General features: G+C 41.6%; 1 protein-coding gene across 13 annotated transcripts in view; it reads right to left on the reverse strand.

Annotated features, from left to right (window-relative positions):
• Positions 1-436: 436 nt before the first annotated feature.
• FAM13A (family with sequence similarity 13 member A) overlaps positions 437-13,641 on the reverse strand; it is a 349,193-nt gene continuing 335,988 nt past the window's right edge. For 8 of the 13 annotated variants that reach the window (XM_082461668.1, XM_082461663.1, XM_082461669.1 and 5 more), the window contains 3 exons: positions 8,325-8,521; positions 7,636-7,737; positions 437-5,099 (listed from right to left, as the gene is read on the reverse strand). In XM_082461668.1, coding sequence (XP_082317794.1) covers positions 4,973-5,099; positions 7,636-7,737; positions 8,325-8,521 — 426 coding nt within the window. In that variant the 3' untranslated portion in view covers positions 437-4,972. The remainder of the gene's footprint in view (positions 5,100-7,635; positions 7,738-8,324; positions 8,522-13,641) is intronic. The other 5 variants (XR_014263563.1, XR_014263561.1, XR_014263562.1 and 2 more) reach the window with 5 other exon arrangements.

The raw sequence follows: 13,641 nt of genomic DNA on the forward strand, positions 1-13,641 counted from the left end.
ACGAGCTGCTCACCTCACACGACTGCAGTGTGCCTTTTCCTCCGTGTCAGTTTTCTGGTGGCCTCATTAGCTTCAGAGTAGTGAGTGGTTCACGTATTTGCCTGTGATGGCCTCCGAGACTTTGGAAATGTACTTAAACAGTTGTTTTTCTTAATGCCTTTCTTTCTGCAACCCTCCAGCCCCTTCCATGAACTGCTTCAAAGGCAGCTGAGCACAGAGCCCAAGCCTGTCTTCCTACCGACCACCACGGGCATGTCTAGCTTGTACCCAGTTTGCTCCACCTTCCAATGCCCTCCCTGGAGACAGAATAACAATCTTAATCCTCGGGAGCTGCTGAGGAGCTCAGGGGAGCAGCTTGATCCCTTACATAGGGAAAGGTCAGACCCCACAGAGGGTTCAGTCACACGTTCCTGACGCTGTCCAAAAATTCAGAACATTCACAATGAAAAATATTTTATTTATGTTCATACAAAATACAGTCATGTACAAAAAGGTACATAACATATTTTCATTCGGTTTACATTTTTAAAAAAGGAACAACTAATTTCAAATACTTTCTGCTTACATGTCATGTAAACATTGTTCTGGGCCCACGTTATTTACTAAAATTGCATCCACTCTCGGAGATTTTCATGATTGTATAGGTGCTTTCAGATTGAGAGTTAGATCTGCCGAATCGATTTCTCAAGCTGCGCACATGGCCACGACTGGCTGGATTCCAGACAAAATGAGATCCTCTAGAGACATAGCTGCACTTTCATAGCAATATGAAGTTGTAGATGTATAGATTTCATTTTAATACACATCTGTGTGTACCTGTCATTGACCTCAGCTTATCCACATACATCTGTCATGAAGGATCACGGTGGAAGAGTGTGGATGCCCCAAGGGCAAGACCTCTACTCTGGAAAGTGGCTGTGACACGTAGATCACCATCTTTTGGAGCTTGCTGTGTCAGCTGCCCTGTGAAGAAGTGCCAGTATGCACAAGTTCAGTACCTACAGATTGGAAAACATGTTTAGCCTATCTTTTGACAAAATGTACTCTTCAGTAGATTTTGAGGGTCATGTGGGGAAAAAAATATAACGGAAGGGAATTAATCAAAGAAAAAGAAAGCACACTCTGGCTTCTGCTAAACCCATGGCCTTCCGAGGAAACACTGTTTAACGTTTTAGCCCAGTTTTAACGTTTTAGCCCAGTTTTGTCCCTCCCTGTTGGTTTAACCAAATGGATACTACGAAAGAATACCACGGAGGTGCTGACCTTGGTGCAGAAGCTACCACTCCCCACCTCGGGAGAAAACCCCCCAGGATGCAGTGTGTCAGGAAGACCTGTCTTGAAAGCAAAACCAATTTAGACTACAACCAGATTTTCACAAAGCAGTTAAAAGAGATTATGGCGTTCAGCTGTAAATATACCATCAAAGGTAGTGAGGTATATAGCCTTAAGAAACAGACCCTTAAGAAAGATGGCATCTTCATGATCAGATTAAGAATCTCTTAAAAAATTCATCAACAAACTTTAAATTTTGATTTTCCTTATAAATCTGTGATCAGTTCCGGATACAGGGCTCAATTCTGTCTACTGAGAACTAGGCAGTCCCAGAAAGAACCAACTTAACTGGCACCGTGGCTGCCCTTTGATTCTGATAATAAACTTAACAGTCACCTTATGAGGAATTCTAAGCTCAACCACATTAGCTCCAAGCTCAGCCCTTAGGAGGCGCCAAGATCGTTGGCCTGAGTGCATCTCAGTGCCATGCTTACGACACAAGCACAACCCTGAGCCAATTGTCCTGGGCTAGAAATGATACACCTGGGAGCAGGTGCACCCTGTAACAGGCTCTTCTGCCATCAGGCAAGTGTTGCATCAGGATGAGAGAAAGCAAAAATCGCACTGATGTTACATATAGAGGCATTGCTGATCCCTGCCTTGCCAATGAATAATCATCTTTTGACTTCAAACTAGCAACCAAAGCAATCTACTTATTAGCTCACAATAAATTATAGCTAGCCATGAAAAAAAAATAGTTCTCCAGTTTGAAATGTGAGGTGGTCTTTCATGGGACTTTTTCCCTGAATCGGAGATCACTGAGATTGTGCAGGCTTTCTTCTACCAGCACCAAGACAAACTTCGGCTGTCCTGAAAAACTTCTCAGCAGGCCCTTATCCTAAGCCTTGCACATACCTGTCTAAAAAGTAAAATCCAAACTCAATGCTTCAAAGATGAAATGCAGTACTGATAACATACTTAATATAAATATCTATTTCAAGGTTTGCTCCAGACTAAAACACAATAAAAAGCAAATGCTTGGGAAAATTACAAGCCTCTGCTATCTCTGATTCTTACAATCACACAGCCAAGTTTACTCATGCTTTACTTTTACTTATCATTGTTATTAAATAACCCTTGACATTTATTTTGTTGGCAGGTGCTCATAAACACGCACACATTCCCGACAGAGCAAAGGAAAAACCGCAGTCCAGAGTATTCTGTGTTAAGCCAATTAAGACACTGCCTCTAGGGCCTTGAGACTCTGGGCTGCAAAAATGGTTGCTATGGAAACAAATTTACCTCAGCATTTCTGGCAGAGCCAGAACCTACGGACTAACCTGTCTTCAGATAGAATCTCGTGTAAACGGGGCTTCCCTCCCTTAATTTGGGCACCATTCTAGGAAGAATATTATTATAAATTACAAAGGAAAACATGACATTCCATACACATTTTACTATAACTTGGTGTCTTCTTTTATTCAATCATACAAATTTGAATGGGGATTCCTGAATAAATCTTTTACTTAATTTACCTTTGGCAGAAACAATAGATTTCAAAACATTTAGTAGCTTCTCATTTATATAGCTTTTTCTCTTTTAAAGTTCTATAGCATATTAGTATTTTCAAAACAATACTCTTAGACAGATGTGCTTTGAAAGTTAACTGGTAATGATGTGATTTATATTATAGCTTATGTAAGAGAATAATTACTTAAAAAGGACGAACTAGACATGTATTTCTTTTAAAAAATACAATTTTTGGTCATGTGAATGATTCATGTTCAGATTTCAAAAATAGAAAACGTCCTAAAGTGCATCATTTTATTTATAATATAGCTCCTTGAAATTATAGCAATCTGCAATGTAAACAGTAGAGCAAAGAATACCAAGCTATATCTATATTGCAGGATTATGTACTGTCTTTAAGTATGGGGATTCAACCAGGGCACTTTCAACACATAGCTCATGCTTTTGGATGATTATTTTTAAGAGCAAACTTAAAGGTATTCTTTTTCCCCTACTCCTGACTTAAACGGTTTTCAACCGACAGAGAGCTGCTACTTCACTTCAACAATGGAAAACGCTGCCACAAATCCAATCTGACCAGACAGTTTCTCAAGAACCCATTTTGGAAACTGACAACTGATCAGGAAGAGTTCCCTCCTTGTTATTATTATTAAAGAAAACAAAATGGTACCCTTTGCTGTCCTGTTCATCCCGCAACATTATCTTCAAAAGGCAGAGCCTGCTGAAACACCTTCTCTTGGCAACCAGCGGCTGGTGGGCAGACACCTGTGCTCGACCTCACGGAGCAGAAACGTGGGCCAGGATGGGCACCAGGACCCACTTTCCTCAGCACAAACACAGAAAGTCAAAAAGTAACGACACATCACAAGATAACATCAGCACACTGAAGAGATGAACGATTTGGTGTCTTAAATTCCCTGGTCCCTCCAAAATGTCTAATATAGACAGTTTTGTGACACCGCCTTTGAAAAAATTATAATCATAATTGGCTATACACCATTATTTTTTTTCTCTTTATACATGATCTTGAAAATAGTGTGATTTAGATTCTGCCTTAGGCTGAGCTCTGAGGGCTATACTTACCCCTCAGGAGATTTTTAGTGCAGGTTTACTTAAAAAAAAGAAAAAAAATTAAACTCTGGTAAGTACTCAGGAGGCTTAGAATACAGGCTCTTTCTCTCTCACGATCCTCTACACTTAAGCTAAGAATTAAGCAAGACCCTTTTGTTTGGCTAGAGCCAAAACCAAACCAAACCCCGAATAGGCTGCTGGCCTCGCTTAGTGTTTGATATTAAAATCTGAGGCTGGTAAGTGCAGTCAACGTTCAGGAAAGGATTCTCCAGGCTCTTCACCGCTGCCTAATTTAAAAATCAGCACAAATATTAGCTACTTCTCTATGCCCTCTGTCCTCTGCAGATGGTCCAGCCCTAGTCAGGGATCACAGCTCTCTATCAGCTGAGGACGTCGTGAAGAAGCACACGGACAAAGAGAGGACTGCACGGCCATCCTGGGCAGACGCAGCTTCCGTCCACCCGAGAGCTAAAGGGGAAGCGATTCACGCGAGTGGGGAAAGGCGCAGCTCTGTGGAAAGGTCACGAGGATGGTCGAGGCAGCAAACAGGGCTCCAATGCAGGCTCCCCCTCGACTGGGTCCAAAGAGAGCCCGTGCTCTCCTGGGCTGGGCCCGTGCTCTCTCGGGCACCTGCATTGGATGTGCACAGCAAGTTCGCTCTACAGAGTGAAGTCCTGAGCTTGTTTTGTCACAATCCGACAGAGAACAGGCTGTGTCTCAGTTATCCAGAGAAGAACAGCGTGTAGCCTCTGTAGATGAGTGTGTGTCAGTGTAGTGATTCGTCGCTGCCAGTGTCAGCGAAGCTTCCGCTACAGCGTCTGCGTGTGTCTGTGAGCGCTCGGGTGCACGGAGATCTCGACCTTCCCTTACACAATTCCTACATGGGGGCAGGTGGGCTCCTTCCATCTAGGCGGTTTCCAAGGCAGGCAGTGGAAACTGGGGATGATCCCAGTGGCCCGGAGGCAGAAGAGCTACTCCCTTTGTAGGTCCAGCTCCGAGGCTGCCTTCCAGTTCCTGCAGAGCTGCTATCTGCCAGGGGAGGTGGGGGGCACATTCCCCCCGCCTCCCCAGCCCCCGTGGCTCGGGTAGGGCTGCCTCCTCACACGGACTTGGAATCGGTGTCTCTCTTGCTGATGAGCACCTCCAAGAGCCTCAGTTTTGCCTTAATGTGCTTATATTCGTTGTATTCTTCAGCCATAGGAGTGCGGTCTTCCTTCTGGACGTTTCTGATGGAAACAAAGGGAAAAGGGGCTGATGATCATCTGCTGTCCCTTCTAGAGGATGCTGTTCGCCAGGTGAATGATCATCACGTGGAAATCTGCAGTTCATCACCCCACAGAATCAGTGTGGCCAAGCATCGCTTGGTATCAAGAGTGGAGCTGGGTTTAGACAAGCAGTGAAAGACAGCGTCCCCAGAAGGCACCATGCAACTGAGTTTCAGAGCTAATCGGGCATCTTGAAGAATGATAGGAAAGACTAAGAAATGTAGAAACTTTCTCTCTCTGCTGTTGCTACGTATGAATTCATACTACAAGTCTCCATACACTGAAGTCCTTTACTTACACTTAATGCTTTCTCACTTTTATACACTTCACCTAATGAACCACTAAATTTCTGATTAGTAATTGGTATACCCATAATTTACAGGGTTTAAAAAAGAATAGTTAATACTCCTACTTACTATAAAAATTAGTCTTGGAATTCAGCGATTGGATCACAGAATACTAATAAACCTTATAGTTTACTGAGTAATTTTATATGTATACTTTTTATGTACGCAAGTATTACACTTGGGATCTGATGATAGGGTGAACACTGTACTAAGTACCCTGAACCCGTGATCTAACACAACCCGCAGGAGAACCTGACGAAACGCTGCCGTTACCCGCACCCTCAGCCGGTACTGCCCCGCTTCTCACCTCACTTGGAAACGCACATGTCAGACATTCAAATACCAGGCTTCCTTTACTTCTTACTAAAGAGCGAAAATGGGAAATGGGACAGCTTGGGGCTCATCTAATTCTGCTCAATGAACTGATTTTATTCCTGCTCTGCCTGTTCAAGGAAAGGACCCTGGATGCTCCCAGGAGAGGGCAGGGCAGGGCAGGGGGCATCTGACCCTGGCCCCAGATGTGCCTTTGAGGGTCTTCACTTGCCTCACATACGAAGTGATGGAACCAGATTTTGTGAAATCTGAAGTCCCTGACAGTTCTAAACTTGCATGATGATGATTGACTCCCATCAATTGTATTTTCTTAAAACTTGTGAAGGTTACATAATTATAGGATATCTGTGCATAATGTGACTATAAACAAATGGGAAAAAAAATGATCAGACAAGCCAAAAATATGTTTGGAAAGAAGACTGGAATGAAACACATCAAAACATTAATCCTTTGGTTTGTCTTTGGGTATTATTATCATTTTGGGTATTATTTCTTTTATCTATATTTTCTAAATATTCTACAATTCATGGAGAAAGAAAAACAAATATTTAGGTATAAATATTCATAAATCTTGAGAAAGTCATTATAGGACAGATCCAAATCAGAGATCCCCAACATAAATTTATACAATAATTGAAATAAACTGAAATATAGTACATTTTTAACGCCTAAGTTAATTTTTATGGTACTTTTATTTCCCAATACTTTTGAGAAGTATAAAAGCAGAGTTAAAGAGAAACTGTATTTACACTGTTCAAATAATTTGGATTAAAATAAAACATTTTAAAATGATAAAACTTAACTCCAACGTGAGAGATGGAGCTCTATTCCCTGCTCTAACCTGGTCTCATGCTGTGACTTGAGTCGGACATTCTGAGCGTGGTCACTTGCTAACAGGGAAGACTATCCCTCAGCATAGCGCTCTACGATGATGATTACAGTATGTCTTAAAACTCACTGGTGGGGGCTTCCCTGGTGGCGCAGTGGTTGAGAATCCGCCTGCCAATGCAGGGGACATGGGTTTGAGCCCTGGTCTGGGAAGATCCCACATGCCGCGGGGCAACTAAGCCCATGCGCCACAACTACAGAGCCTGTGGTCTAGAGCCCGTGAGCCACAACTACTGAGCCTGTGTGCCACAACTACTGAAGCCCGTGTGCCTAGAGCCCGTGCTCCTCAACAAGAGAAGCCACCACGATGAGAAGCCCTCACGCAGCAACGAAGAACCAACGCAGCTAAAAATAAATAAATAAAATTTATTAAAAAAAAAATAAAAAGAATGTTAGGTGATAAAATGTATTTAAAAAAAAAAACAAACAAAAAACCTCACTGGTGAAAGGCACTCATCAGTCGGGAGGGCTTCTTGTTTCTTGTGTATTTCTCATTTGACTTGACGACTCTGCTTTTAAAATGAGTCTACAAACCAGCAAGACCTAGAGCACCCCTTTCCTTATTTCTCCTTCAGGTTTATTAAGATCAAAAAAACAAAAACAGAAATCAAACCCAGTGCTGTCCACTAGAAACTCAGCTTTAAGCTGCTCATCTTAGACTAGACTTTGATGTGGCAGGTGAGTTTTGTAAACGTTCGCTGAATCCGCATCGGTCCTGGATGTCATCCAAGGAGCACTTCTCCCCGAAGGGCCACACAAGCCTCACCATCTCACAGTAAACCTCGAAGGGGCCCTGGGCACAAAACCAAGGGCCGGGTTCCAGGGCAGCTGTAGGGCGGCTCCCACATGGGAGGCTGTGCACGGATGAGACACGGAAGAGAGAGGGCTGCGTGTGAGGAGGGGCAGGGGAGGACAACACGCGCGCTTACCTTCCATTCTGTCTGAAAAAGCTGTCTTCAAAATCACGAAGTTTCTTTCGGATCCTTTTCTTTTCGTCTCTCATTTCCTGAAGGTGTTCCAAGAGTTCTGGTCTAAGAGGGGCAGAAGTATTTCAAGAACATTGAGTTAAATCTGCATAGTTATAAACGTTAAGGAATGTGCAACTCGATAGGAGTTGTGGAGAAAGGGAAATGCATATAAATGCAGGAACTGTGGAAGGAGCTGAGGGTCACCAGAAATGGATGTTTTCCATCCCCGGGAAGCCAAAGCACACTGACGACGGATACGGCTTCTGGGGCTCCTGCGAGGCTCCTGCTACTTATGAATTCCTCAGGCTTGCGAAATCCCATGGCGCTTTGTCATACTGGCTTTGAAAGAAAGAGATCTCGGTATGTGTTAAATGGCGAGCTGTGGCGCACAGAACCACACAATGCCGTTACCGAGACCTTGCGATTGTTGAAGCAAGATCTCAGATGCTCCCTCAGATAACACGGGATGAAGCATATAAAAACACTGGGCCAGAAGTTAAACAAACAAGCAAAGCCTGTTTTATCCACAAAGATGCACCCTAGGCAAGTCACTTACGTTTTGTCAGCCAATTTAAGTACAAAGGCTAAAACAGTATTTCAGAAAATTGTTTTCATCACAACATTCCAGTACCACCACCAAAACAACATACATTGAAGCAGCATGGAGATTTGAAAGCCCGGTATCCTGGCTGCATTTCGATGGTATTTTATCATCCATCGGGGAAATAAAGCCATCAGTGTCATCTTCAAATTGGTCCAGAAAGCAACGTGCACTGAAATCGGTTTTCAGGGTGACGGTGAAGTCTGGCTTTGCGCTGCTATCGTCTTCTGAACCCTCCTCTTCTTCCTGGAGATACACAGCAACCCCAATAAAAACTGGGTCACTTTTTCGGGCCCTCTTTCATTACAGGTATCACTTCACGATCACTTAATTATCCAGACCCCATATAGTTTCTTCTATAAAGCTACATTTAGCAACACACGTGTACATGACGGATATATTATTGAATATCTATATGTACACAGTAAATAAGACAAACGCTAAACACAGCTACTCAACAGGGAAAAAAGCTGTAAAAAAAAATTAGTATACAGCACAATTAACAGTTATCAAGGCCGAGGGTAGGAAGGAACAATCATCATAATTTATACCCTAAATCAAAAGACGCAAATGAATCTAAACATTCTCAGCTCTGTGACAATACCTAAAAGAATCCACCACCAGAAAACCAGTGCTTTAAAGATTCTATTAGTTATGTGTCTCAGAATTTTTTTAAGCTATGAAGGTTTTCAGAAATTCAACAATACGGCCTTTCTATTTAAAAGTTGAGATTATGAAATATTTGTGGTTGCTTCATGCACAAAATTTTAGGAAACTTTTGAGAAGATCAAAACATTTATCTTTCCATGATCAGAATCATAAAACTTATGTTTTTTCAAAGAGTTTCCAAGGACCACAGCTGTATTATTCAGCATTCAAGATTCTAAGAAAAGTGTGATATTCTCTGTCTTGATAAAAATGCAATTAGAAAAATGAGGTCAACTTATTTTTCTAAGAGAATGTCTTAGTGCCGATTTAAAGCTAGGTGATTCTAAGAAATGATATCAGAGTCTAAAAGAAAGATTTTGAAAGAAGTAATTTACTGCCAAAGTGTACAGTCAGACCAGAAGAGAATATCCTAATATCTTGAGAAATTTAAAAATTGGTTAGGCGTTCAGCTACATGAACAACAGGATTATAACATCAGTCGTTAGTTCAACCAAGTGGCTTCAGGGCCAGGGCAGCCAATGGCTCTCAGGAGGCAGGAGGAACCACCGCTCACAGGTAAAGTACAGGATTCAAACTGTCTGTGGTGGATTTTCTTACCATAAAGTTTGGTATGTTTATAACGGTACCTCTGAGGAGAAATAATGTGAATAAAGAAACAAACAAATGGGCAAAACAAAAGGACTATTACGTAACTACAATGAAACTACTGTTACGAAGGCATGAAGGTAAAGTTGGCAAAAAACTAGGTGGCCTTTCCAGATTCTTTTTGCTGTGACTTCAGATCTTCAATCTCTTTTCTTGATCCATGGAAGTAAAAGCTTCATTATTAATTTTTTTAAAAATTAAAACCATTTTTAAATTCACAGAGTAAAAGTGGCTTTTAAATCAATAGCTTAAAAGTTTCTCTTTTTTATAAGATGAAGTGGCAAGTCCCGTCTACATCATTTACATAAGAATTGAGATAATGCGTGTTGACTACCTGAGCAGGTACACCGGGCACACGGGCAGTGCTGCTCAGCCTCTGCCCACCTCCCCTTCCCGGATGAGGAGAGCAGGTGGGACCACCTGACTATAAACTCCATGGAGGGAGGGATTTGGGCCTCTCTGTTCACTGCTGCTCCCAGAGCTCAGCCGATGCCTGCCTATATTAGGTGTTCAATAAATGTCTCTTAGTCCAGTAATTCAGCTTTAAAAGAGAAATACAAATTACTATTAAGAGCGTATTAAAGCCTGAGATAGATAAGAAATGAAGTTAGGGGTCTAAGCCTTATCAATTATATCCCAAGGTCCTGAGAGAACTTCAAAATGGGAGAGTGTGTCTTGCACATTCTGAGAACGCAGTGTTTTTGAAGATGAAGCTAAACAAAGCTATTCTCAGTAAGCTGTGAAAAACATAGGGAAAAAGAAACAGCAAAACAGATCTTCAAAAACCATCAGGTTGCTGTGGATACTGAGTAGATTCTAGAAGGAATCAATATCTAGATAACATATGAGCAACTGAAAAAGAATCAGTGATCAACAGTGAGTAGCACTGGCTCCTTGTACACAAATCAGAAAAACTAACCATTTTCTTCTTTTTTGATAGGATTGGCATAATACCTGGATTTCAATAAAGCATGAGGTAGGCTGATTTGTGAAAGGAAAGCTGGCTGTGAACATTTATGCAGAGTGCTGCTACAGTGCTGATGTGAATCTGCAGGGAAGCCTCTGACCCATTCTTACTCAACATTTAGCAGTCACTCGGATGAGGCGCCAAAGATATTCACAAAATGTGTAGATAACACAGTGGGTAGGGATATCTGGGTGTGCTGGAAATATAAAGTCTAGATGTAATCTATTTCATAAGGCTAGGATAGAAGTATGAAAAGTAACAAACTGGAAAAATTCAAGGTCCTGTAATTAGATTAGAAAAAAAAAGTGGACACGTAGACACTAAGCAATCCTTGGAAAAGGAAGCTGGGGGTTGCATAAATCAACAGTTAGGCGGGGCCACAAGCCATGGTTCTCAACTGGGGGCAGGTCTGCCCCCTAGGGGACCTCTGGCAACGTCTGCAGGCGTTTTTGGTCGTCACACTGGGGAGGGATGGTCGTAGTGCACTACTTGCACCCGGTGGGTGGAGGCCAGTCCTCCACAACAAAGAGTTATCTGGCCCAAATGTGTGTAGTGCTGAGGTTGAGACCTCCTGCCCTAGAAAGACCAAGAGGAACTCACAGCACGTTGACAGTCACGTAGGCACAGACTTGGAGAACTGAAGGGCCTTAGTCATCTCGATCAAGGTCAGGACTAGTCCTTGGTCCACTGTCGGGCTGGTTAAACCACATCTAGAATAACGTTCAGTTCTGGGTATCAGTTTTTAAGAGGGATACAGAGAGACGGGTGTGGAGAGCAGAGCCACTGCACTGCCGGACAGTCCGGAGCCCATATCGCGTGAGAAAGAGTAAGAAGAACCTGGAGAAAAAATGTTCACAGGGTGTGGGTGGGAGGGGGCAGGGCAGGTGACTGTAACTATGCCAAGTGCTCTCAAGGAGAAAGCAGTATGCTTAGTCCACGGTGCTCCAGAGGCAAAACTAGGCCTGTAAGTAGGAAGTCACACAATCATAACTATGAATGCTATAATTTAATTATTTCATTACTTATATTTTATAGTTATTAAACTTATACATTCTAAAATTATATAATTACTACATTGTTTTCGATAATTTTTAAGTTATAAAACTAATAATATAAATTTTTAGCTCTTGTCGATGCTTAGCCCATGTAACGAGCGACCTTACTCTCTTCATTGCTGTAGACGTCTCAAGTTTGAGGATGGAATAACTTCTTAGGGACGGTGTCTCTATTTTGTCAGAGAAGTTTTAGAGGAAACTCTTATGTTGGATCAGAGAACTGACTAGCTGATCTGTAGGATTTTGGGGGCTGGAAGTTCTAGGGCTTCAGAACTTGAGCTGGCTCTCTTTCACACACAGCTGGTGTCTTCCCATAAGCATTAAAAATCAGGGATGGTTTTCAAAGAAACCATTTAGATACAGTCTTCTTATCTACACACACACCAAATTCTAAATTATAACCGAATTTCTGAGAATCAGTACAGTCCAAATACATGCTGATAAAGCTGGCCAACTGGGACAAAATGAAGTAAAAGACAACACCATTTACGAGAGCAATGTAATAATTGCAAAATTATCTGAAATTTCGATCATCGTGAGGGCCAGTAGAAGAGCAATGGCCAAAACACAATTGTGAAAAAAATAAACTAAGCTAAAGGATAAGATTTGGAGGAACAACTTTTAAAAAGAGCATCATTCCTGTATCTTCCATTCGTCTCATGAGGCAATTATCAAGTGTCATATTTCGGATGTGTTAAAGAACACATTTTTATCTAGGAATAGTTTTAGCGCACGCTTCTAAGAGAAATATGCTAATTTTCATGCACACACTTGCCCAGATTTCTTCAATTACGGTGATTTAATTCTTGTGTGAAATTACCAGCTAGATAAAATTTGTCTTCTTTCATCAACATCAAGTCTTACTGTAAGAAAATAGCTCTAAGTTTGAAGATACAATTAGCATATTTGCCTAAACTTCACATCTACAGCATTTTTATAAAACAAGTTCTGTTTAAACAACATGAATAGTGAGCACAGTCACTGCCTAACACCTTAAAGTGAGGTCTATGAAGTAGTTAAGACCCTTGGGAGGTAAGGAAAGGAAGAGAGTGAAGAGAAGAGACGGCTTTGTAGCTTCCGGTTCCTTACCTGAGTTACAGTGGAGAGAAATCAGGCAAGAAAACGGAGCAGTTCTCAACTGGTGTCCCTCCATGGGAACGAGGCCCCCATATTTTGAAATAATCGTTCCTAACTACAGTAAATAAACAACACCCCAGGCTTGGGGTTGCCACAGAAATATGACAAGTGAAACTCTTAACACTCACTTCCACTTGGGGTTTTACTCCCACTTCTGACTTAACTGCTAAATAACAATTATCGATTTTTTAAAAAGATTGACTTTGACTTTTCATTTCTAGAGCCCTGTACAAGGCAGTCAGTGTGTTCAGTTGTCCAGAAACAAAAATATGAAAGAGGCTGATCCTAGTCTAGGCCAATTAGGTCCCTACAGATCTATGGGCACAGATGGTTCCTCCCATTTCAGCAAAAGTAGCCACCGAGGACAGGGGTTATCTGTATAACATCCATGATTACTACTGGCGGAAAAAATCAGAGCGTATGTTCTAGTGACTGCTGGTCAGAGCACTACATTCACAGATCAAGAACAGATTATAAAATTAGCACCAAGGACTAACTGTGCCAGGGGGAAGGCAAGGGGAAAGAAGAGTGGATGAAACTGTACCCACATATCTGTCAAAGACAACTAAGATATTTGTGTATAAAATGATAATTTTTTGTGTGTGCTACGTACACTGCCTTCGTTAATTTTGGTTTCGCTATAAACTTAGTAAATGAGATTTTTTTTTTTTAAGTTACCCAATGAGTTAATTTAACAAAATTTTGGAGTACAGAAAATCCATTCCTCAAATAGGGGGGAAAGAAACAAAACAAAAAACATTTTGAAAACAAAACAAAAATCCCTGCAAGCAAAGTAAAAACCAACCAAACAACAACAAACAAAACAAAACAAAACACAATAGCGAGGGAATGAAATGAAACTAAGGAGATCAGCTGGTCTATAACATAAATAA

Source organism: Balaenoptera physalus, assembly GCF_965194825.1.
Source record: "Balaenoptera physalus genome assembly, chromosome: 5".
Taxonomy (NCBI): domain Eukaryota; kingdom Metazoa; phylum Chordata; class Mammalia; order Artiodactyla; family Balaenopteridae; genus Balaenoptera; species Balaenoptera physalus.